The sequence below is a fragment of the Budorcas taxicolor genome, chromosome 2 (assembly GCF_023091745.1).
Source record: "Budorcas taxicolor isolate Tak-1 chromosome 2, Takin1.1, whole genome shotgun sequence".
Taxonomy (NCBI): Eukaryota; Metazoa; Chordata; class Mammalia; order Artiodactyla; family Bovidae; genus Budorcas; species Budorcas taxicolor.
Genome location: NC_068911.1, coordinates 48,577,104 through 48,601,711, shown reverse-complemented (window position 1 = coordinate 48,601,711; position 24,608 = coordinate 48,577,104). Strand labels below are relative to the sequence as shown.

Sequence of the window (24,608 nt, the reverse complement as noted above, 5' to 3'; positions counted from 1 at the left end):
AGTTGTCAATATGTTTGTACAAGTGGTAGTCAGTTGGCAAGAGATCTAGTGAATTTGATAGATGAGGCAAAACCTTATAACCCAATTCGTTCAACTTTTGAAACATTGTTGGGTGTTGTTGTGAAGAAGAATTAGGCCCTTTCTGTTGACCAGTGCTGGATGCAGACATTGTAGTTTTCAATGTTCAGTTCAGTTGCTCAGTCGTGTCTGACTCTTTGCGACCCCATGAACTGCAGCACACCTCCCTGTCCATCACCAACTGCTGGAGTTTACCCAAACTCATGTCCATTGAGTCTGTGATGCCATCCAGTGATATCATCCTCTGTCGTCCCCTTCTCCTCCCACCCTCAATCTTTCCCAGCATCAGGGTCTTTTCAAATGAGGCAGCTTTTCGCATCAGGTGGCCAAAGTATTGGAGTTTCAGCTTCAAAATCAGTCCTTCCAATGAACAGCCAGGACTGATCTTCTTTCAGGTAGAATGGTTGGATCTCCTTGCAGTCCAAGGGACTCTCAAGAGTCTTCTCCAACACCACAGTTCAAAGCATTAATTCTTTGGCACTCAGCTTTCTTTATGGTCCAACGCTCACATCCATACATGACTATTGGAGAAACCATAGCCTTGACTAGATGGAACTTTGTTGGCAAAGTAATGTCTCTGCTTTTTAATATGCTGTCTAGGTTGATCATAAGTTTCCTTCCAAGGAGTAAGCATCTTTTAATTTCATGGCTGCAGTCACCATCTGCAGTGATTTTGGAGCCTAAAAAATAAAGTCAGCCACTGTTTCCACTGTTTCCCCATCTGTTTGCCATGAAGAGATGGGACCGGATGCCATGATCTTAGTTTTCTGAATGTTGATCTTTAAGCCAACTTTTTCACTCTCCTCTTTCACTTTCATCAAGAGGCTCTTTAGTTTTTCTTCACTTTCTGCCATAAGGATGGTGTCATCTGCATATCTGAGGTTATTGATATTTCTCTCGGCAATCTTGATTCCAGCTTGTGCTTCTTCCAGCCCAGCGTTTCTCATGATGTACTCTGCATAAAAGTTAAATGAGCAGGGTGACAATGTACAGCCTTGCCGTACTCCTTTTCCTATTTGGAACCAGTCTATTGTTCCATGTCCAGTTCTAACTGTTGTTTCTTGACCTGAATACAGGTTTCTCAAGAGGCAGATCAGGTGGTCTGGTATTCCCATTTTTTTCAGAATTTTCCACAGTTTATTGTGATCCACACAGTCAAAGGCTTTGGCATAGTCAATAAGCAGAAATAGATATTTTTCTAGAACTCTCTTGCTTTTTCAGTGATCCAGTGGATCTTGGCAATTTGATCTCCGGTTCCTCTGCCTTTTCTAAACCAGCTGAAACATCTGGAAGTTCACGGTTCACGTACTGCTGAAGCCTGGCTTTGAGAATGTTGAGCATTACTTTTACTAGCATGTGAGATGAGTGCAATTGTGCGGTAGTTTGAGCATTCTTTGGCATTGCCTTTCATGATTATCTGGGATTGGAATGAAAACTGACCTTTTCCAGTCCTGTGGCCACTGCTGAGTTTTCCAAATTTGCTGGCATATTGAGTGCAGCACTTTCACAGCATCATCTTTCAGGATTTGAAATAGCTCAACTGGAATTCCATCACCTCCACTAACTTTGTTTGTAATGATGCTTCCTAAGGCCCACTTGACTTCACATTCTAGGATGTCTGGCTCTAGGTCAGTGATCACACCATCATGATTATCTGGGTCATGAAGATCTCTTTTGTACAGTTCTTCTGTGTATTCTTGCCACCTCTTCTTAATCTCTTCTGCTTCTGTTAGGTCCCTACCATTTCTGTCCTTTATCGAGCCCATCTTTGCATGAAATGTTCCCTTGGTGTCTCTAATTTTCTTGAAGAGATCTCCAGTTTTCCTATTCTATTGTTTTCCTCTATTTCTTTGCATTGATCACTGAGGAAGGCTTTCTTATCTGTCCTTGCTGTTCTTTGGAACTCTGCATTCAAATGGGTATATCTTTCCTTTTCTCTTTTGCTTTTTGCTTCTCTTCTTTTCTCAGCTATTTGTAAGGCCTCCTCAGACAGCCATTTTGCTTTTCTGCATTTCTTTTTCTCGAGATGGTCTTGATTCCTGTCTGCTGTACAATGTCATGAACCTTTGTCCATAGTTCATCAGGCACTCTCTTAAATCTAGTCCCTTAAATCTATTTCTCACTTCCACCGTGTAAAGGAATTTGATTTAGGTCATACCTGAATGGTCTAGTGGTTTCCCCCACTTTTTTCAGTTTAAGTCTGAATTTGGCAATAAGAAGTTCATGATCTGAGCCACAGTCAGTTCCCGGTCTTGTTTTTGCTGACTGTATAGAGCTTCTCCATCTTGGCTGCAAAGAATATAATCAATCTGATTTCGGTGTTGACCATCTCGTGATGTCCATGTGTAGAGTCTTCTCTTGTGTTGTTGGAAGAAGGTGTTTGCTATGACCAGTGCGTTCTCTTGGCAAAAGTCTATTAGCCTTTTTCTGGCTTCATTCTTTACTCCAAGGCCAAATTTGCCCCTTACTCCAGGTGTTTCTTGACTTCCTACTTTTGCATTCCAGTCCCCTATAATGAAAAGGACATCTTTTTTGGGTATTAGTTCTAAAAGGTCTTGTAGGTCTTCATAGAACTGTTCAGCTTTTTCAGTGTTACTGGTCAGGGCATAGACTTGGATTACCGTGATATTGAATGGTTTGGCTTGGAAACAAACAGAGATCATTCTGTCGTTTTTGAAATTGCATGCATTTCGAACTCTTTTGTTAACCATGATGGCTACTCCATTTCTTCTGAGGGATTCCTGCCTGCAGTAGTAGATATAATGGTCATCTGAGTTAAATTCACCGATTCCAGTCCATTTTAATTCACTGATTCCTAGAATGTCAATGTTCACTCTTGCCATCTCCTGTTTGACCACCTCCAATTTGCCTTGATTCATGGACCTAACATTCCAGGTTCCTCTGCAATATTGCTCTTTACAGCATCAGACCTTGCTTCTGTCACCAGTCACATCCACACCAGTTTTCAGTGTATCTCACTGACTTGCTGTACATACTTCTCAGATACATTGTTTTTGCCATGGTTTAGGGAGCTGTAGTGGATCAGCCCAGTAGCAGACTACCCGACAGTAATCAGGACCTTTTCCAGTGCAATTTTGGCTTTGGGAAGTACTCTGGCGCTTCTTCTCGGTCCAGTCACTGAGCTAGTCATTGCCAGCTGTCATATACAATCCACTTTTCGTTGCATGCCACAATCCGATTGATAAACGGTTTGTTGTTGTTGTTGTGTAGAGTGAGAGTAGATGACACTTCAAGACGATGTTTTTTGATTTGCAGTCAGGAGGTACCCACTTACTAAGCTTTTTCATCTTTCCAATTTTCTTCAAACACTGAATAACTGTGGAATAGTTGGCGTTGAGTTCTGTGACACTTCTCATTGTCTGTAAGAGGATCAGCTTCTGTGGTGGCCCTCAGTTGGTTGTTGTCAACTTCCAATGGCTGGCCACTAGGCTCCTCGTCTTCAAGTCTCTTGTCTCCTTCGTAAAACTTCTTGAACCACCACTGAACTGTACGTTCTTTAGCTGTTCCTGGGCCAAATGCATTGTTGATGTTGTGAGTTGTCTCCACTGCTTTACAACCCATTTTGAACTCAAATAAGAAAATTGCTTGAATTTGCTTTTTGTCTAACATCATTTCCCTAATCTAAAATAAATATAAACAGGAAGTAATAAGTCATTACCAAAAAAATAAGGTGAGAAATATGCATTAAAATAATGTATAATATAACCACATTTATTTAGAATATATTCTAATATCAAGCAACAGTGCAAAATTGCAATTACTTTTGCGCCAACCTAATAGCTAAAGCCAAGCTGCCCTAAGATTTTGTAATTATACCATATTTTCTGCAAGGAATTAGCAATAATTTAGGCAGTTAGTTTTATGCCACTATGGAACCATTAAATATATCTGCGGTATTTGCATTTAGAACATCAGTATTTTCAGCTGTCTTCTAAAGGCCAAGATGAATTTGCATTTTTGTCAGATGTTTTTCTGATGTTTCGCCTTGTTTCTTTTTCTCATATAAATTACCTATCTTCTCCATTATTTGCTCTTAAATATATTCATTCTTTCAGAAATTTTATTTTATGTGATTTTTTTCCCAATACTACCTTCCTAGATTAACATCTTATCCTCTCCTCTGAACTTTTGGAATAACCTCCTTACTGTTTTTCTGTGTCCTTTTTCCTGCCTCTCCTTCCAACCCACCTAAGTTTTTAAAATTGTGTATGCTTGTTAACTACCAGCACAATCAAGATACCAGAGCATTTCCATATCTCCAAAAAATTCTTTCATGCCCCTTTGCAGGTAATGCCCTCCTTCCCCCCAGCCCAGGCCACAGGCAGCAGCTGATCTTCTTTTTGTCACTAGTTTTACCTTTTCTTGAATTTTTTATGAATATGATTATATGATATATAGCCCTTTATGTCTGATTGTGTTCACTTTTGCATAGTGATTTGAGATTCATCTGGTTGTTGCATGTATCACTAGATCGTTTCTTGTTATTGCTGAAAGTCTTCAGGTGGTGATTTAATTTTAATATTGCAGGTGGACAGCATCGTGGCTGCTGAGTATGAGCTGGAGTACCTGTTACTAGAAGGTCACTGCTATGACATCACCACTGGCCAGCCCCCCCGGGGACTGCAGTTTACATTAGGAACTTCAACCAAGCCAGTCATTGTGGATACCATTGTTATGGCTAATCTGGTAAATAACAGTACATCAGGTGGTGATACTGAGTGACATTAATTTGGGCCCTACAGTTTATGATGGAGCAATTAGCATTCTGAACATGAGTGAGATTAAAGTTCATGATGGACTGAATTTGGTCAGTTTAAAAATCATCAGTTTAATTAAACTTGTAGATTGGAATTACATGGCATCTTAAAAGAAAACATGCTAGAATATTTTGCTCTAACCAGGTTGGCTCCTGAAAATGTGTTGCTTATGAGCCAATAGCCTTTTTCTTTTTTAAAAATTTTTGGAAGTTTGAAGTATATTCATACATTACATACTGCTTCTTCACTGAAGTACAGCTAAAGGACAGGCTTCTTGGCTTGACAGACCTGTATTTTGCTAGTGTTTCTAATATGTGGGTTTTAAGAATTGCATTGGTTTAAGTATCTTATTTAAAATAAAGTTGACTGACATTTCAAAAAAGAAAGAGCTGTCCCTCAGAAACAGCATTTTGATGTTTCCAAGAGAACTAAAATTTGTCTTGTCTTCTGGTCCTAGGGCTATTTTCAGTTAAAAGCCAACCCAGGAGCTTGGATTCTCAGACTAAGAAAGGGACGTTCTGAAGATATTTACAGAATCTACAGGTAGGACTAAATGATACAGGTGCATTTTTTCAGAACATTCTGCAGTATGAATCAGCTTGAATTGAATAGTACACTGGCAGTTAGGCAATTAGAATTTACTTTGTAATTGTATGTGCTTTTCCAGAAAATGCAATGTGGAAGAATTGTTGGTGTATAATTGAACAGTAAGCAGTATAAATACTAACAATATCTGTAATCAAGTCTGGCCTCAGTCATTCTTTGGTGCTAACTGTCCCAGCACCAAATCATTCTGTCAGCTGTGATGAAAACCATAGGCAGATGAGAAAGTGAGTCATTTTTAGGAAGGAGAAAAGAAATGAAGAAGAGTTCAGACTTTTCAACCCAGGGTAGTATATTTGTGTACCCTGAGTGGGTTGCAGATTGACCAGACATATGTAGGCTTTGGTCTTAGAACCTTGGTGCGAGCACTTGTCTTTCTAGGTCTGAGAAAGTATAGAAGTACTCCCAGCATGTTTTGTCAATAGCCTGCTTTTTTGCTTTAAGGTTTGCTACAAGTGACTGTTAGTTTATACTGCCTTCTAAAAAGGTGTGGTCTAAATTCTGTTTAACACAATTCAAATTAGTCTTAAGCTATGTGAGAAGACTTCATGCCAGTTCATTTTGGGAATGATTTCCATTAGTTATTTGAAAACAACATCATGTTGTGTCCTCATCCTAGCTTTATAGAATCTTATCTGACACACATGAAAGCAATGTGAATTTCTGCATATTTCTTACCAAGAAAATAGAAGATTTTTGTATTATAATTATATCTTCATTGTACATAGTAGGGTTTTCTCCAATAAATGTTTTCCCCAAATATGGTTTTAAAGAATTTTAGTACTGTCATTAAGAGCTTAGCTGTTGTCTTTCTAAACCCTGTCCCATCTGTATGCCCTTTTCCTAGCCACTCTTCCCTCTAGGGTGTGTGGGCTTCTTCTCCACCTAGCAGTTGAGGGCTCTCTTCCTTCTGTGCGTCCTGGGCTCTGGAATGTTCCGTGCACCCTATCAGAATCTCACCTTTGCCCATGAACTCTGCTCTCTGTTGGATGACAATGAATTCAGTGAATTCATATTTTATCATGGCTTTATATAATTAGCATCTTAAAAATTGGTGACTGGAAATTTTAGACATTATTGTTGATTAGGAAGGAAATACTCTCTTTAAATTTTCTTCTCTGCTCTGTCTGCTTGCAAACAGAGATTGTTTTAGTTCTTCCTCCAGAGTATGGATGCTAGATTGAGTACATAGCCTGGACTTGGCTGTGCTTCCAGGAAGGACAGAGTCGCAGCCTTTATAAAACTCTGAAGTAGAGCTATGTCTCGCCATGTGTAAAGTAATGCGTGCATGCGCACTCAGTCATGGCCAACTCTTTGTGACCTAGTGGACTCGCCTGCCAGGCCCCTGTGTCCATGGAGTTTCCTAGGCAAGAATATTGGAGTGGGTTGCCATCATACTCTTGCCAGCACTGGGAGCCTGTCAGTGTATGGAAGGTCATTCAGTGAGGGGCTCCAGAAGGAAATTTGGGCTGTGACCAGTTGGCATGTTCAACATGTAAGGGTAGAGATTTTGACAAGTGCCTCTGTGTTGCTTGAAGGGGTTTTCTGCAGGTTGTGAGGAAATAATTTGTTCAGAAAAAACTCCTTTATGATGAAAGATGGTGGAAAAATATAGCAGGTTGATGTAAGTCCATTTACTGCAACTTGAGAATTATGATTTGTGATATCTGCCTTCCTTTCTTCTTTTCTAAGTCATGACGGTACAGATTCTCCACCCGATGCTGATGAAGTTGTTGTTGTCCTCAACAACTTCAAGAGCAAAATTATTAAAGTGAAGGTGAGTTTGGTATATTAAGGCAGCCATTCTATTATAGTTGATAAAAGCAGCAGTAACTTGGTCTTTAGTAGTTGTTATATAAAAATATGTATCTTTAAACCAGCCCCAAACTATATGAGGTGATGGGATGTGTTAACTCCAGAAAAAGTGCTGTTATTATGGTGAAAAAGTTAGTTGCACAGTTGTGCCCTACTCTTTGTGATTCCATGGACTGTAGCCTGTCCCACTCCTCTGTCCATGGAATTCTCCAGGCGAGAGTACCGTAATTGGTTGCCATTTCCTCCAAGGGATCTTCCCGACCCGGGGATTGAACCTGAGTCTCCAGCATTGCAGGCAGCTTTTTACCAACTGAGCCACTAGGGAAGCCCGATCATTTCACAGTATAGACCTGTACCAGGCCATCATGTCCTGCACTTTAAATTTACGCAGTTTTACTTATCAGTTATATCTCAGTAAAGCTGAAGAGAAAGGAAAGAAACCCAAGTAAGACTAATTCACCTTTGGGATTTTACTGTAGCCTTATGGCAGTGCGGCTTGAAATGCAAAGTATATTTTGTAAATACAAATTTGTGGCTTTCTTCAGCTGAGAGGTTGCGCCTTTTGGGTTATCTCATTGAGCAGTGCAAGTCTCATTTTGCATGAAATGTTTTCATAGATACTGCTTTGTTTGTGCAATCACAGTTCACATTATGTTTTGAAAACTGGGAAGAATGCCAATGAGAATTTCAGCAACAATAATAAATGGTGGTAGCCTTATTTAATTTCTTCTCACTTTTGCTTTCTGTTCTTAGAACTTTGAAATTCCTAGTACATTATATTCAGATAAAAGATATTATGAGACAGTCATTATACTCTAAAATCTAAAGCAGGCCACACATGGTTAAGCAGAAAAATGATCCCTGTGCTCTCGAGAAGTTTTAAGCCCTCTTTGTACTAGTCAGTCCTAAAACAAGGCTGTCGCGTGAGATGATTCCTTCCTGGCAGCTGAAGTGTGTGCGCACTGTACTCTTTGCCTAGAACTAGAGTTAGCTTGGTGAATGCATTTCTGTTTTCACTTAAACTGTAAGGTTCTCTGCCCATTTTTCAAACTAGAGACAGTTATTATCTAGTTACAAGAGGTTGCTGTCTCCTCATTAAGATTTTAATGTGGTATGATGAGCGTAGTTCTGTTGAATGTGTCTGGACTCATTCAGCAGAATTCAGCATTCATGTTCTGTTGAATGTGTCTGGACTCAGAGTATGTTATATCTGCTCACAGGAGAATTCATTGTCTAGTGTGATCAGTATTCAGTGAGCATCCCGTGAAGATGAGTTCAGTGCCTCCTCAACCCAGTAGGGAGAGTGAGATTCATCACATGTGACTGATTGCAGGTTCAGAAGAAGGCAGACATGGTGAATGAGGACTTGCTGAGCGATGGGACTAATGAGAATGCCTCTGGATTTTGGGACTCCTTCAAATGGTAAACTGGCATCAGAAAGAAGTGATGTTTTTGAGGGAAAACTGAGATATAAATGCCATCCCTCCCTTCTTTTGAATATAGTAATCCTGTCTGGGCTTTTCAGATTCTGCTCTTTGCATCCACTTGTGTGCAGAGTAGATGAGTGTTCCCCACTGAGCTACTGAAAGAGCTTAGTGTCCCCGCATAGTGGAGTTCCTTCTGTGCCTGACTTCCGAACTCCTGTTGGACTTTTCCTGCTCTTTGGAGAGTTGAGTGGTAATTGCTCAGTTAACTTTCCATTGTTTGTTTTGCATTCTAGTGGAGTAGTCCAGTCTTCTCCTGAAGCTCCACAAGGCCCTCTGGGCAGCCTCCCTCTCTTTGTCCTGGTGGGAAGCACCATCTCCTTCCCCTCCCCTTAAAGGGCAACATGTCTGTACCAGCATTTCAAGTATTCTTGTTTTTACCTTCTTTATTATAGGGGCTTTACAGGAGGACAGAAGACCGAGGAAGTGAAACAAGACAAAGATGACATCATTAATATTTTCTCTGTTGCATCTGGTCATCTCTATGAAAGATTTCTTCGGTTAGTCGTGTTTGGTTATTTCAGTATATATGCATGAATTTATCATGTTGTTCTTTAGGGAGTACACGTTTTATGGGATTCTGCCCATTATACTTCTTTGTATTTGAGGCACTCTGAGGATTGTGTATAGATGATTATATATACTTAACCTTTGTTTTGATTTGGCCAGCCTCATGAAATGGACTATATAATATATAGTAAATGAATCTGTATAGCTCTTATAAGGTTATAAACCTTTAAAACTACTGTGTGCACATGATGAAGAATGGCTTTTCATTGTCCACCAAGGATTGCCTGAGGATAGAGAATAGAGGTGGAATAGGGCCATGGGCCTGCCTTCTGATGACTTGTAGGATTTTAGAGCCAGGAGGGATCTTTGTTGTGTTTTATAGACAGGCTGAGACTTGGAGGGTCGCGGCTGAGGTCACATAGCCAGAGTCGAGGGAGGCACAGGCTTGGCTGGTGAATGCAGCAGTCACCAGGGGGAAAGCCCTCAGGGGCGCCTTGCAGTCAGTGGTCAGGAGGGCTTGGCTGTGAATGCGCACCTTTGCCCGACAGTGGCTTTCCTAATGCCAAGGTCCTTTTTTACTTTTCATTTTCCACTACAAATCCAGTATAGCAAATAATCAAGATGTCATGTTACTCATGTTTAGCTGTCATATTCCCAAGAAATAATAGCTGACCTTGAATTGTAATGTCAGATGTTAACAACCACTGAATTTAATTAAGTTCCTTGACTCAAGAGTTGTTTGTTTTCCAAGTAGGGAATCCTGAAGCTCTGATCATTTGCCATCCCCTTCCCTCTGCCTACTCTCTGCCCTGGCTGGGCTCCCCGATGTAGGCTGGGAGAGGCAGTGCTATTACCCAGAGCTGCTGAGGCTTCACCGACTTTCTTTTTAGAGTGATGTAGGCATTAAACACAACCTCCGTGATTCATTTGTACCATAATTAATGTGTCAGTTCATAAAGGAGTTTATTTTAAGGTGTAACGTAATTAGAACACATGCCTTTATCAGTCTGGTATGTTTTTATAGGTAATAAGTACTACTTCTTTCTCATCCAGTGATGACTCTATAAAATGAATGAGTGCAAGTTTCCATTTTCCACTATTCAGGGTCTCTCTTTGCCTAACTGAGCCATTAGTTAGCTCTGCCATAAAGAACACTGAGTCTAGTGATTGACTTTACTTGATTTTGTTGAGATTAAAAAGATTTGAATGATTGTTATTATTGTTTGCTTTTGTTTGACAGCATAATGATGCTATCAGTACTGAAGAATACCAAGACTCCTGTGAAATTCTGGTTCTTGAAGAATTATTTGTCCCCCACGTTTAAGGTTTGTTCCTTAGGCTTTGAAAAGGAAAACATTCTTATTAAGGAGATATATACAGTGCAATATACTGTTTACTACTTCTACTTTATCTGTGTATTTAAAATTTTTTTCCTTTTATTAGGTTACTATAATTCACCTGCTTAATTATATGTTGATTATTCTTTTTCCTGTCTGTTTTGGGGGGAATAGTTGTCATAAAACCGAACACAGAATTACAACTTGGTTGAAGCTTGGATAACATAAGAGGAGAGTCTGTTTCTTCTGTTTTGATGAAGTAACATTTCTCAAGCATGAATGTCCTCATTTAATGAGAAAGCACATTACTGGTTCCAGTGAGAAGGATGGTTTGTTCTGTTTTGAACAACTGTACCCAGTGATCTGTGGAAGTAATGTATCATCTTTGCAAATCAAAAACACACATGGAAAGTTTAGAAAGTTTTCTGCTTTCTTTTTATCAGTATTTGTCATCCAAATTGATTTATTTGCATCTTTTTCTTTCTTGTTCTATAGAATTTATTAAGCAACTTTTAATATATTCAGTAATATCTCTCCTAGATAAATAATTCACTTCTGGTCCCCTAGGGTACTTATATTTAGAATCTGAAAGACTTGATGGCAGCAAACTTGTTCAGAGTATTTGGGTTTGCCCTGTCATTCCCTGGATTAGACCTGGTGGTGAGAAAGGCTTAAAATCAAGCTCAAAAAAATGTTTTACTGAAATCAAGTTTAGACAAAGTCCATTTCCCTTAAACACATGCACACATAAATTAGTTATATAAAAGCCTTCACTTAAAGATTTCTGGTCCTCTCATGTGTGATTAGAAATCATAAAAAAATGGAGATTTGACAAAAAGTTTATATGTATTCTTTATGTAGTCACAAGTTAGTCAGGGTCACATTTCTTCATTAGACTGCTGGTATAGTAAATGTGTTTTACTTGTGCCATAATTGTGGTTTGTTGACTGACTTGTTTTTCTTAATCAAAGTAAATGCTTGTTGGTCCTGTGTTTGCAAATAGGAGTTTATACCTTATATGGCGGACAAATACAATTTTCAGTATGAGCTTGTTCAGTACAAGTGGCCCCGGTGGCTTCACCAGCAGACTGAGAAGCAGCGCATCATCTGGGGTTACAAGATCCTGTTCCTGGATGTGCTGTTCCCACTGGTTGTTGACAAGTTCCTGTTTGTGGATGCGGATCAGGTGAGCTCTCAAGGGCTGGGTTTCAGCAGTGCAAATTAAAGGCATTAGACTTCCTTTTCCTTTTTAAATGATTTTATCTTTCCAGTTGTTGAAAAATACACACTTATTTTACATTATTTAGAATATATGAATCTATTGCAGAACAGCAGTGGCAGCACAGACATTGAGAACAGACTTATGGACGTGGCTGGGCGGGGGGAAGAAGAGGGTGGAAGATATTGGGGAGAGTAACATGGAAACATACGTGACCATATGCAAAATAGATAGCCCATGGGAATTCGCTGTATGACTCAGGAAGTCATACTGGGGCTCGATAATAACCTAGAGGGTTGGGATGGGGAGGGAGGTGGGAGGGATGTTCAGGTGGGAGGGGACATGGGTAAACCTATGGCTGATTTATGTTGATGTTTGGTAGAAACCAATGCAGTACTGTGAAGCAATTATCCTTCAATTAAAAAGAAAAAAAAAAAATATATGGAAAGGTATCACCAGATGTGATCACTTTTAAAATTTGCGTTCAGTGTATCTCCTTTCTTCTTTTCTCCTGTGCCTCTCTTATATAGTTGTGATCACATCATTTATGTAGTTTTGTATCTTAAATTTAACTCATTTAATATACAAACTAAAATTGAAAAATTTGCCAGTTTAACATAAAACTGCTTGCTGTCATCTCCAATCATTTGCCCCACAGCTAGGAGTTATTGATGTGGGTAAGAGAGGGAGTTGGTGCCTGGCCTTGACCATATGGAACTCTTCAGATGGTCTTCCTGCTATCAGGAAGACAGCTGACTTAATTAAAAGGAACACACAAATTTTAGAGCATACACACTCAAGAAGTGTAAATATACTTCTGTCCTACAGCCTTTACCCTTATCCTGAACTATCTAAAACTTGAGTTCCTCATCTGAGTGGAAGTGATGTAATGTGTGCAGAAGTCATTTGGACAAAAATCATCCAACTGTTGGGAATTCTGCCCCACCTGGCTCATTTATATCATAAGTGGCTCAACATGAAGCCTGCTTTCCTAGTTCTACGATCACATTTCATCCTTGCTGAGCACTTACTGTGTGCCAGGCATCATTCTCTATCTGTCATACATGAGTTCATGTGATCCTCCCAACAAGCCTGTGAGATGTCCATTTTAGACCCAGAAACTGAGTCACAGAGAGGCAACGTGGTGTGAATTTGTTTTACTCCTGCTTTTTTTGAATACTTAGAGTACTGTGTCCCAAGCACTAGGCGAATCATCTTACACGCTAGTGAGGACAGTCAGCCTAATCAAGAAGAAGCCAGGCTTGGACTGGGTTTGCTGCCTGTGCCATTGATAAGTCCCTGAGCTGCCCTCAGTATTTTTAGGAAACTGCTGTCTGCATGGGTGTTAAACAAGTGACTGTGATCCTTTCTTCTTCAGATTGTACGAACAGATTTGAAAGAGTTAAGAGATTTCAATTTGGATGGTGCTCCTTATGGTTACACTCCTTTCTGTGACAGCCGCAGAGAGATGGATGGCTACAGGTTCTGGAAGTCAGGGTACTGGGCCAGTCACTTAGCTGGGCGAAAGTACCATATCAGGTACTGAGAATGTTATGGTTTGATTTTCATTTCCTTAAAATTAATTTCGCATATTTAAAATTGTGAGTAGGTAATATGTTAATGTGGTTCAAAAATAAGAACTATAAAAAATATATAGTGAAAAGCTGCCCCATTCTGTCTACTTACCGTGTCTCCTTCTAGAGTTTTTTAATTTTTAGGTAAAAAACTATGACTTCTTTTTTAACACAAAATATATCCTAACCTTTTTTACAGTTTTGTGCTTTGCTTTTTTTAACTTGATGTTTCTAGTAGACCTTACATCAACATGTAGAGAGAGACCTTTTTCCTTTTTGTATCAACATATTATTCCAGTATATGTATCATTGTGGTCTTGGTACGACATACGTTATTTGTTGTTGTTTAGTCACTGAGTTGTGTCTGACTCTTAAGACCCCATGGACTGTAGCCTGCTCCTCTACCCATGGGAGTTCCCAGGCGAGAATACTGGAGTGGGTTGCCATCTCCTTCTCTAGCGGATCTTCCTAGTCCAGGGATCGAACGCTCATCTCCTGCATTGGCAGGCGGGCTCGTTATCACTGAGCCACCAGTTAAACACACAATTTCGTATATTTCAAATATACCTATAGAATAGATTCCTAAAGCTCCTAGGTTAAACAGTGTGTGTATTTGTTGTACATCTGTTGTTTCTGTATATTATCTTCTCTGGGAAAAGTGTGATTTGGAGAGTAGGGAAACCTGTGGGAAGCAACATGTATAGAGATAAATACTGGGATGTTGGTGGTTTAAGTATTGTACTGTATGCCCCTGGTCTGAAGGAACTATAACACTTGGTTGGTGTTTTCCTCTGTAACATTTAAGATATCATCAGGATATCTTTGACTAATGATTATCAATTACTATAGTTTTTATTATCAAACCTGCTGACATTTGCTAGAAACCTTCTTTTGTCATAGATTATTTCCTTTGAAACAGTGACAAAATGAGCTTGTGGTACCAGAATATGGGCTTTGTAATCACTTCCTTAGCCGTCTTTGAAGTGGTACGTAGTGACTGTGAGCTCTACTGTGAAGCCTCAGCTTACCTTTTCCACGAAAAACCAGAATGTTAGCCTAGTGATCTGTTCTGTTAGTCAGTGGGGTTGCTTTTTCTGCCATGATCCATGGTTATAACAAGTGGATTTTCTCTATCCAGTGCGCTGTACGTCGTGGATCTGAAGAAGTTTAGGAAAATAGCAGCTGGCGACAGACTCAGGGGACAGTACCAAGGTCTGAGCCAGGATCCTAACAGCCTTTCAAATCTCGATCAAGTAAGTGGCCACTTTTTTTGGTTAACAGTTTTGGTGATGGGTGTACAATGTTGTGTCAGAAAATGAAGTAGTATTTGCTTCTCATTTCTCTCTGTTGAGATAGTGTTTTGTTTCTTCATGGAAAGGAATTTGTGTTTTGTTGTGTGTGTGTGTGTGTGTGTGTGTGTGTGTGTGTGATTTTTATTTGCCCTTAAGAGAGGACATAATGGTAAAAAATATGATAGGCCTGATGACGGTTTGGGGAGGGAGATGGAAGGAGGGCGCTATCATATCTCCTTATTTTGTGCCCAGCTAAGCTGATAAATTTGTTTCTCTGCCTGCTAGGGTCAGTTTGTTTCTCTTCTTTAGGAACCAACTATCACAGCGCAGGATGTAGTATTGTTATTTCTCTTTTCTCTATACAAAAACCATGGTGTTTTTTAAAGAAGTTTAGCCGAATCACTATTTATTAATGCTAAACATTTTTTAGAGGTGAGATTGTAGTTTATGCTTTAGGTACCTAGTTTCACATACTTTGTTTTGCTTAGGTCTGTTTTAAACATTTTTAAACCTTTACTGTGATATTTAGCACCCATAAATAAGAGTGTACAAAACAAAATATATAAATACATATTCATATGCATCAATGAAGTACCACACAGCACACACCCATGTACTGCCACCCAGTTTAGGAAATTCAACTTTCTTAGCAACCCAAAAGCCACTCTCTTCCGCAACAGCATCCTAACTTTTGTGGTAGTCATTCCATGGCTTCTCTGTGTTGAGTAACTACTTACACATGTATCCTTAAACACTATAGTTTTGCCTGTTTTTGCCCCTGCCTGTCTCAGTGGGAATATACAAGGTGTACTCTTTTGAGTCTAACTTCTTTTGCTTAGCATTATGTTAATGAAATTCATCCATGTTGCTGTATGAAATGGTACTGTGTTTTGTTTATTATAAATTTGGATTGTTTTCCATTGTTGTCTTCCATGGATAATGCTGCTGTGATCAGTTATACGTGTCTTGGTTGATGCAAGACATTTGATGTACATGCAAATACATGTACACGTATTTCAGTTGTGTATACAACTACAAGTTGAATTGCTGAACCATCAGATTGGTGGATCTTTATCTTTATTAGATAATTCCAAACAGTTTCCAAAGTAGTTCTGATTTATACTCCCATCAGCAGTGCAAGGATTCCTGATGCTCTGTGTTTTGAGTAATGCTTATTATTAATCGAATTGATTAGATGTGAGCTGGCATCCCATGTGGCTTTCAATTGGAGAATTTAATCGTGAGGTGGGATTTACATCTGCCAATTTCTTACTTGTTTTGTATATATCTTTTGTGTTTCTCAGTTCCTGTATTACTGCCTTCATTAATAGATGTTTTAATTCCTCTCTTGTTTCTTTCACTGTGTACATGGAGATTTTCTGGGTTTTTGTTTGTTTGTTCTAGCCCAGTTGCTCTAGTCTGAGAAAGTATTCTGTATGATTTTAGGCATTTAAAATTTGTTGAGCTTTGCTTTTTGATCCAGATACGGTCAGTTTTGGTAGATATTTCATCTGGTTTTTGTTGTGCTCGAAGTCCGAGGAGACATATGTGCTGACAAAGCAAGAGATTTTATTGGGAAAGGGCACCTGGGTGGAGAGCAGCAGGGTAAGGAAACCCAGAACTGCTCTGCTGCGTGGCTCACAATGTACAGGCGGTGTCTCCTTTAAACCTTTCCTGAACTCTTCCGGTTGGTGGAGGCTTATTAGTTCCGTATTTCTTATCAGGATCTCCTGTCGTAAAACAACTCATGCAAATGGTTACTATGGTGCCTGGCCAGGGTGGGGCGGTTTCAATCAGTGTGCTTCCCCTAACAATTCCCCCTGCAAGATGGGGTATATAGCGGTGCCGTTGGTTCAGGCTCCTTGAGATTCTTTGGGTTCTTTCTTACATGTGTCGCCAACACCTGAGGGGTAGAAAATCCCTGTTGAGGCAAAAAAGGTTTTACCCAAGGAGGAGGGCTTGGTCAGGGTGTCCGATCCGCAGTTGGAAGACGATATCTCGGACTTGGTGTACAGTTCCCAAGTCAAAGGTGCCTTCTGAGGGCCAGCCTACATGGAAGGTCCGCCATGCTACACTGCAAAAAGTTATTAATTTGTTCTTCTTCACCAGCACTGATAGATTCTGTGCTCTAGACTTAAAATCAGAGAAGTGGTCAGTCATAAGAGACAAAGGAGTAGAAGTTGTTTGTCCCATGATTACAGAGAAAAACACAGAAGACCAAATGAGCACACAAAGAGCAGAGACAGTGCTGGCACTCACACAGATGCAACAAACAGACAACAAATGTACATCGGCCAAAAACACAGTACTAGGTCTTCCCGGGCCTCCTTTTTTTAACCTTTTTCTCCCCTTGAGAGTATCTTACCAGCAGGACGTCCACAGAGCCAGCCGCCTCCCCAGCACAATGCCACGCCTTGGCCTTCTGCTGGTCTCAACCAGAAAACAGAGCCAGCCACCTCCCCAGCACGATGCTGGGCCTTGGCCTTACGCTGGACTTAACCAGAAAACACCGGTGTTCAGAGATCTCTCCTGCTAGTGAGGAAACCCCTTCTGCCGGGAGAGTGTTATTCTTCCCAGTTAAAGGGATCCCGGACGAGCCCCCAAATGTTACGCCCAGAGTCCGAGTCCCCAAAACTGAGAGAATAAGACGTCCACAGCAATGCAGAAGCATAAAGGGGTTTATTGCTAGCTCGAGTTAGGGCCCAGGTCTCATCCAGCACAGTGGAATCCGACAAGAGTCCCAAGCTCTGAATCACGTCTACTTTTATACAGACGGTTCTTTGTTCCTGTAACAGCATAGCTGATTAAACCGTACGCGCGCGCGGGACTTTTAAACCTCGCATCCCTATCTAGATTGGCTCGGGTCTGGCACGGGCGAGGGGCTATGGGGATTTTTCTGATGGGTCGAGCTACACTGCCTGTGGGAGTTTCCAGTGCCTCAGCCTTCCGAGAGACTAAACCTCAGGCCTAGCCTGCCCCTTAGAGCCTGTCCTGGCTCCAGTTTGGTCCCAACAGTTTTATACCCTGTAGATGTTAGATATGATGCTTTTCTTTGTATGTCCATTAGGTGAGGTTTAGTGATAATGTTGTTACTGTTACTGAGTCCAAGCACAGTCTGCTTGCTGTATGATGAGGCAATAAATCTAGAGATGAGGTGTTGAATCAAGGAATAGCAACTTTATTTGGAAAGCTGGGTGTCCAAGAAGATGGTGGACAGGAGTCCTAGAGAACTATCTTATTAGGGTCTGGATGCTAGTTTCTTTTATAAAACAGAGAGAGGCAGGAGGTGAGAAAGTAAAGTGAAGAGGCTGGAAGTCTTGCAAAATATCTCCTGGTTTGCCCAGCCTCTGGGAGGGGATGTGTTGATTTCTTCTTTCCTGCAGCCATTCACAGGTGGACAAGATCAACACGTTTCTCTAAGCTGAACAAAACCCCTTGAGTTTAACTTTCAGGCAGAGGGACTGGGTTCCCCAAGGCAGGCCATTATGTATGCTTATTACTGTAGAAAGCATCCTTTTAGTGATTTAGAAAGCATCCTCTAGTGATAACAAAAGCAACAGGAAGCATACGTTAAAGAAACAGATCCAACACAGAGTCAGATTTTGTTCTTTCCTGTTACATTATGTGTGTTTTGTCTGTTCTTCCATTAGTTACTGAGACAATTATGTTAAAATCTCTTTCCATAATGTGAAATCTTGTCTTTAGATTTGTCAAATTTTACTTGATGTACTTAGAGACTATTTTGTTCATTGCCTAAAAACTTAGAAGTCATGTATATTTCTGACAAATTAACTTTTTATTATTTCTATTGATGCTTTTTGGGCAGGGGCTTGAAGTGTGCTTCATCTAATATTAGTATAGCTACACTGGTTTTCCTTTTAGTTAGTGTTTCATAATATATTTTTTTATCCTTCTGTTTTCAATAGTTCTTAATCCTATGTTTTAGTTCTGTTTCCTATAAAGAGCTTATATTGGTTTGTTTTTTTCATTTGGTGTGACCATCATTTAATTTGAACATTAGTCTGCTGATAGTAAAGGTAATCACCAATAAGTTTGGCTTTTCCACAGTCCCCTTGCTAATGCCACATGTCCTCTGTTTCTTTTTTTTCCTTAGTCAGTTCCTTTCCAAATGATTGAGAGTTTTTAATAATTCTATTTCCCTCTATTAAACTATACAGTTTAAAATAAATTTTTAATGATTAGCCTAGAGGTAACAGCATGCATTTCTGACTTTGCAAAGGCTAATATTAAATGGTGTTTTACCCAGCTACTGGACAGGGCAAAGACATTAGAACAGTTCTTCTCAAATTTTAGCTTAATTAAAAAAAAATCATCCGAAGAACTTACAAAAGCATTAATCTTTGGGCCCCCATACTCCACTGGCTGATTCAGTAGGTATTTGGTTGGACCTAAGAATCTGCATTCTGAGCAAACTCTGTGCTCCAAGTCCACAGACTACATTTTGAGTAGCATTGTCTGAGAACTCATTAACCCCATTTATCCATTGTTAAGATCAAGTAATATTTCATTGTATGTATATACTACATTTTGTTTGGCTATTCATCTGCTGGTGGACATTTGGCTTATTTCCATCTTTTGACTGTTGTAAATAATGCCTCTATGAACATTGGTGTGCAAGTATCTGTTTGAGTCCCTGCTTTCAATTCTTATGTGTAGATACCCAGAAGTGAAATTATTGGATCATATTGGTTGTGTCTTTGAACAATAGAACATTTTATTATTAATGTGTCAAACTCAAAAGTTTTCCTAAGAAAAAAACTTGAAAGCATAGAGTACAGTTGGCTAGAAAACACATGGGCTTCATCTACTTGGGATCAAGCCTCAGTTGACAAGGTGGATTTAGAGCTTCCTTTAAGCAAAACTCTGACATACAAGAGCCACATTCATTGCTTAATTGGCTTTTAGAAGGCAGTGCTGTTTTTCTTAGAAATGCCCTCAGGAAGGGAAGTCTGTTGTTGTTTAGTTGCTAGGTCATGTCCAACTCTCTGTGACCCTGTCAACTGCAGCATGCCAGGTTCCCCTGTCCTTCACTATCTCCTGGAGTTTGCTCAAATTCATGTCCATTGGTGCTATCTAATCATCTCATCTGCTAACAGCCACTTCTCCTTTTGCCTTTAAATCTTTCCAAGAATCAGGGTCTTTTCTAATGAGTTGGCTCTTTGCATCAGGTAGCCAAAATATTGGAGCTTCAGCTTCAGCATCAGTCCTTCCAATGAATAATCCGGGTTGACTTCCTTTAAGATTGACTGGTTTGCTCTCCTTGCTGTCCAGGGGACTCTCAGGAGTCTTTTACAGTACCACAATTTGAAAGGATCAATTCTTCAACGCTCAGCCTTATGGTCCAACTCTCACATCCATACATGACTACTGGAAAAACCATAGCTTTAACTATATATATGGTTGTTTGTCAGCAAAGCAATGTCTGCTTTTTAATTCACTGTCTAGGTTTTTCATAGCCTTCCTTCCAAGGAGAAAGCAGACTATTTGTGAGTTTTAGCCTAAAGTTTTTCAGGTGCTTCTTATGGATAGGTGTTTTATGGATCATCTAAACTTTGGTTTTTAAAAACACCATAAATAAATACTGTAGGTACTTTACAGTTTTTGCTAAGAACTCTGTTTTAAAATTTTGTGATTGGCATGTGATATGTAATGGTAGCTAATTTGCTGTTCGTTTATTTAAATTTCCCATAGCACTTTATTTATAAATATTCTCTTTTGTATTTTATTGAAGCATAGTTGATTTACAATGTTGTGTTAATTTCTGCTATACAGCAAAGTGATTCAGATATATGTTCTTATTCATGTTTTTCCATTATGTTTTATAATAGGATATTGAATATAGTTCCGTGTGCTCTATAGTAGGACCTTGTTGTTTATTCCCCTACAACTTCAGATTGTTGTGTTTTATCTTCTCTACTGAATAGGATTTGCCCAATAACATGATCCATCAGGTGCCAATTAAATCACTCCCTCAAGAATGGCTTTGGTGTGAAACGTGGTGTGATGATGCCTCTAAGAAAAGGGCAAAAACAATTGATTTGGTAAGTTGTGTGTGGCTCTTTTCTGCATTCAGTCCAGTCTGATGTATAGCTAGATAATTTGGTCTTTCTCTGTAATTGTGTAGTTCAGGGGTTGCAGGACTTCTTACAGTAACCTCAGCAGGAAGGTAAATCCTCTGTTGTCTAATGGGGCTGTTTTCACTATTTAGAATCCATGAAGTTACCATTTGTCTTCCAGATCACTCTGTGCCTTGTTGTTTTTCCAAACGGACTTTCTCTTTCTGCCTTCCAGTAGCGCTCCATGACTTCTTTGCAGAAGCTTTGTACAGCCCCTACCATATTGCTTCTCATATCATTGTTCTTTTTGTCCAGTTAGGACCTATAACCCAAGAATAGAAACACCTCTGAATGCTACGTAGCATACCCTTCCTTTAACTCGGCTGAAGTACGTTATTTTGATTTTCACAGTGTAATAATCCAATGACCAAAGAGCCCAAGCTGGAGGCCGCTGTTCGAATTGTCCCAGAGTGGCAGGACTATGATCAGGAGATCAAACAGCTACAGCATCGCTTTCAGGAGGAGAAGGAAATGGGAGCACTGTATAGAGATAAGACAGCAAAGGAGGCAAGCCAAGAAGGTATGTACAGATCTTTGGCTTTAGGTAGGTACTTCTTAGCCTGTCTGGTTTCTGTTGCAGAAACAGAATCTTGTAAGAACAAGAAGAATCAGTTATTCAGTCTTCCATCGTGACATCTGGTAGTCTATATTTTTCACTTTGCTTATTCAGCTGGGCTTCTAGACAGTATTTATTAATGTAATTGCTGCCTTTTTTTCTTTCTCTTTCTCCCATCCTTGTTCCTCTCTTCCTCCCTCCCTCCCTTCCTTCTTTTGTTCTCTTTTTTTTTTTTTGAAGAAAGAGTGCTTTGTGATTATTATTGTTTAGGTTTATGAGTTTTGTGATACATGACATACACTGGTTTCTCTACTATGTGTACATTTTGAGTGGTAGCCAGTCTAAAAAATTGTTAGAATACAAAAAGTGACTTTATATAAACCTTTAATAAGATTCACTCTGGATTTTAATTTATTCAGCTCAAAACGAATTCTAAAAAAGCAATTATAGAAATGGCTCTTGAGTGATTCACCTAAACATCCTGAAGACTATGCCATGATATTAAAATCACAGATGAAGTGTTGGACAGTCACCATAAAAATAATTAAATTCATCAGTAAAACCTAAGGATTTTCATGAATAAATGGGTAAAGAATGTAGACATACTGTTTAAATAAGATAAAAACACAAATAATAAATGAATTTGAAGAAACAGTAATCAAATTAAAGGACTCTAGCATTACTATTACTACATAGAAAAGAGTGGACATGTTGGTAATGCCAGGTTTCTCTGGTGGCTCAAATGGTAAAAAACCTACCTGCAGTGTAGGAGACCCAGGTTCGATCCCTGGGTCAGGAAGATAATCTGGAGAAGGGAATGGCTACCCACTCCACCGTTCTTGTCTGGAGAATTCCAGGGACCGAGGAACCATAGGGTCATAAAGAGCTGGACATGACTGAGCAACTAACACTTTAACTTTTGGTGATTATGCCATTTGTTGGGGAAGATGGTGGTGAAACTCTTCTGGGTGAATCTTGTTGAAGCTGTGTGCATTAGAAAAATCCTTGTTAAAAGGCAGTAAATCAGTCAAGATTCATTAAAATTTTATATCCTCAATAATTCCTCTCTTGAGAATTTACCTTGGAAGAAATAATTCAATACAATAAAGAAGTTATATACATGGAGAAATTTATTTTACTATCATTTTTTTTTTCAAGGCATTGGAAAACAGTTTAAACACCCAAGACTAGAAAATGGTAAATTACACTGCTACAGAGGAAAATGTATACACTATTAAGTGAAAAAAGAAGAATCCTGACTAAACATATGTGCATTTTTACTAGAAGTAAATATTGTACTTGTAAAAACAATTTAGAGGGAGTAGGGGTATACAGTTAATTTCAGTGTTCTTGAAAATGAAAATGTATTTTTTGGTTTTGCTTTCAAAATATGACACAAACACACTAAACCAAAACTCCTAAAAATTTAAAAAGAGAGATACAGTGGAGGTGGGGCACAAATAATAGGTTTCAATAGCAGAAAATGCCTAGTCTGTACTTTATAACATGATAGTGATCCATTTTCTCTCCACTTGCTCTCCTTTTCCATAGGACCTCAGACACATGAGGAATTATGATCTCCAGAGGAGGATAGGAAATTACACCATTTGAAAAACACTTTTTATATTAAATGCTAGTTTTTTTCAATTTGTCTATACAACTGCTGATGAACCGACTGGGCGTGCCGCCCTGTTCATCCTGACTCCCGCACGCCGGCGGCTCTGGATCTCTGAAGTTAAGGCTTTCTACTAGATTCGAACCTCAGAGGAAGACAAGGAACTGATTTTGGGGGGACTTTATGAAGAGCAGGCCTTTCACCAGAAGAGAAGATGGCAAAAGCAACTGGAAGAGAAACAAGCCCGCATGTGCTGCAGTGTCCTAAGAGGCCACTAGCGGGAGCCGCCGGGTCCTCCTTACCTCAGTCCACGGGGAGGGGCGGCGGAGCTCCTGTCTGCAGCCGAGGCCACCCTTCCAGGCAGATAGTGGATGGGGCGGCGCCTATGTGAGCATCTCCGGGTTTGTGCCAGTGGGCCCCTGTGCCCTTCCCCAGCATCAGGTTCATTGTTAAATTGAAACCCAACGAACAATCATGTGTCTTCAGGCTAAGCGCGGGGCAAATTAATTTGGGGAGAGGACGGCGGGGGGAGGGGGGGTGGGTTGGGGTGAGGGTAGGAAAAATAGCAGTAGGAGGGCTCTGGAATGTTGGGGGAGGGGTCATGAGGAAAACCAGAAATTGGCCTTTCTCTTTTATAAACCATCAGAACCATTGTGACTAATATGAAATGAAGACATTATTCTTATTCTGCACCCAGCCCCAATGAACTTTTTAAGTAATTGTTTTGTAAGCAATTTTTGTATTTGCAAAAGTCTTTGCTTTCTCTTCCCACTTTCGTAAAAGAAGTCTATTATTTCCTTACTGGATACAGCCATAGTAAGCCCCTCTTGTGATCCACCTTGAGGGGTTCAGAACTCCCTCAGGAAGGTCATCACATCATTTACCTGCTCTTTCTCTGCAGAATTTTGTCTCTCAGACCCAGGGGAAGTTGGCTTTGTCGTTTCTCTACAAAAGACCCCCAGATCTGAGACCAGGAGAGATTTTGATTGTGTAATTCACGTTTTTCTATACACTGTTCTGTAGTTCTTCTAGTTTAAGCCAGCAGAAGTTGCCAGTGTTCCCCTCGTTCTGAGTCTACAGAGTTGCTTCTTGAAGCAAGTTGGACTCATGAGTCATGGCTTTTTGTGTCTGTAGCAACACAGAACAGCCTTTGCGCAGCAGCCTTTCCTGCTGGGTGGGCAGTGCTAGGAGGCGCCCAGAGGAGACTTCCAGTTGTGTGAGACTGCAGGTCCTACTCCCCGTCTGCCCAGGCTGCAGGCTACAGCAGCAGAGCACTCCATGGACTCCTTCCAGTATCTTAGGACAAATATCAAGTAATTAATTTTTTTGTGTATTCACATGCAAGCATTAGTTCAGGAGTCTGTAAGACGGAAGGAGCTTTTGAGTTCTTTTGTAAAAACTGGGGAGGAGGGACTTGTAGATAAATTGATCCAAGACTAAAATGGTCCCTTAGAGTTGTTGCTGTTGGCAAAGGCAGTAGTGTGAACTATACCCCCACCCCACAACCCCCAACACTGCTCCTCTACTGGTTGGAGCAGCTAAAGGGACAGAATCAATGAGGATGAAAGACATTTGCTCAGCTTTATCTGAGGTTTAATTAAGCCTTCAGA

At 40.0% G+C, this 24,608-nt stretch overlaps 1 protein-coding gene across 1 annotated transcript in view; it reads left to right on the top strand.

Moving 5' to 3' along the window:
* The window catches only part of UGGT1 (UDP-glucose glycoprotein glucosyltransferase 1), a 109,630-nt gene extending 86,168 nt beyond the window's left edge, over positions 1-23,462 (top strand). The window contains exons 30-41 of the mRNA XM_052657570.1: positions 4,627-4,785; positions 5,314-5,399; positions 7,152-7,236; positions 8,608-8,696; positions 9,154-9,258; positions 10,509-10,593; positions 11,609-11,791; positions 13,203-13,363; positions 14,537-14,651; positions 20,636-20,752; positions 21,179-21,347; positions 22,935-23,462. Of these exons, the coding sequence (XP_052513530.1) occupies positions 4,627-4,785; positions 5,314-5,399; positions 7,152-7,236; positions 8,608-8,696; positions 9,154-9,258; positions 10,509-10,593; positions 11,609-11,791; positions 13,203-13,363; positions 14,537-14,651; positions 20,636-20,752; positions 21,179-21,347; positions 22,935-22,960 (1,380 nt within the window). The 3' untranslated portion in view covers positions 22,961-23,462. The remainder of the gene's footprint in view (positions 1-4,626; positions 4,786-5,313; positions 5,400-7,151; positions 7,237-8,607; positions 8,697-9,153; positions 9,259-10,508; positions 10,594-11,608; positions 11,792-13,202; positions 13,364-14,536; positions 14,652-20,635; positions 20,753-21,178; positions 21,348-22,934) is intronic.
* The last annotated feature ends 1,146 nt before the right edge of the window (positions 23,463-24,608 follow it).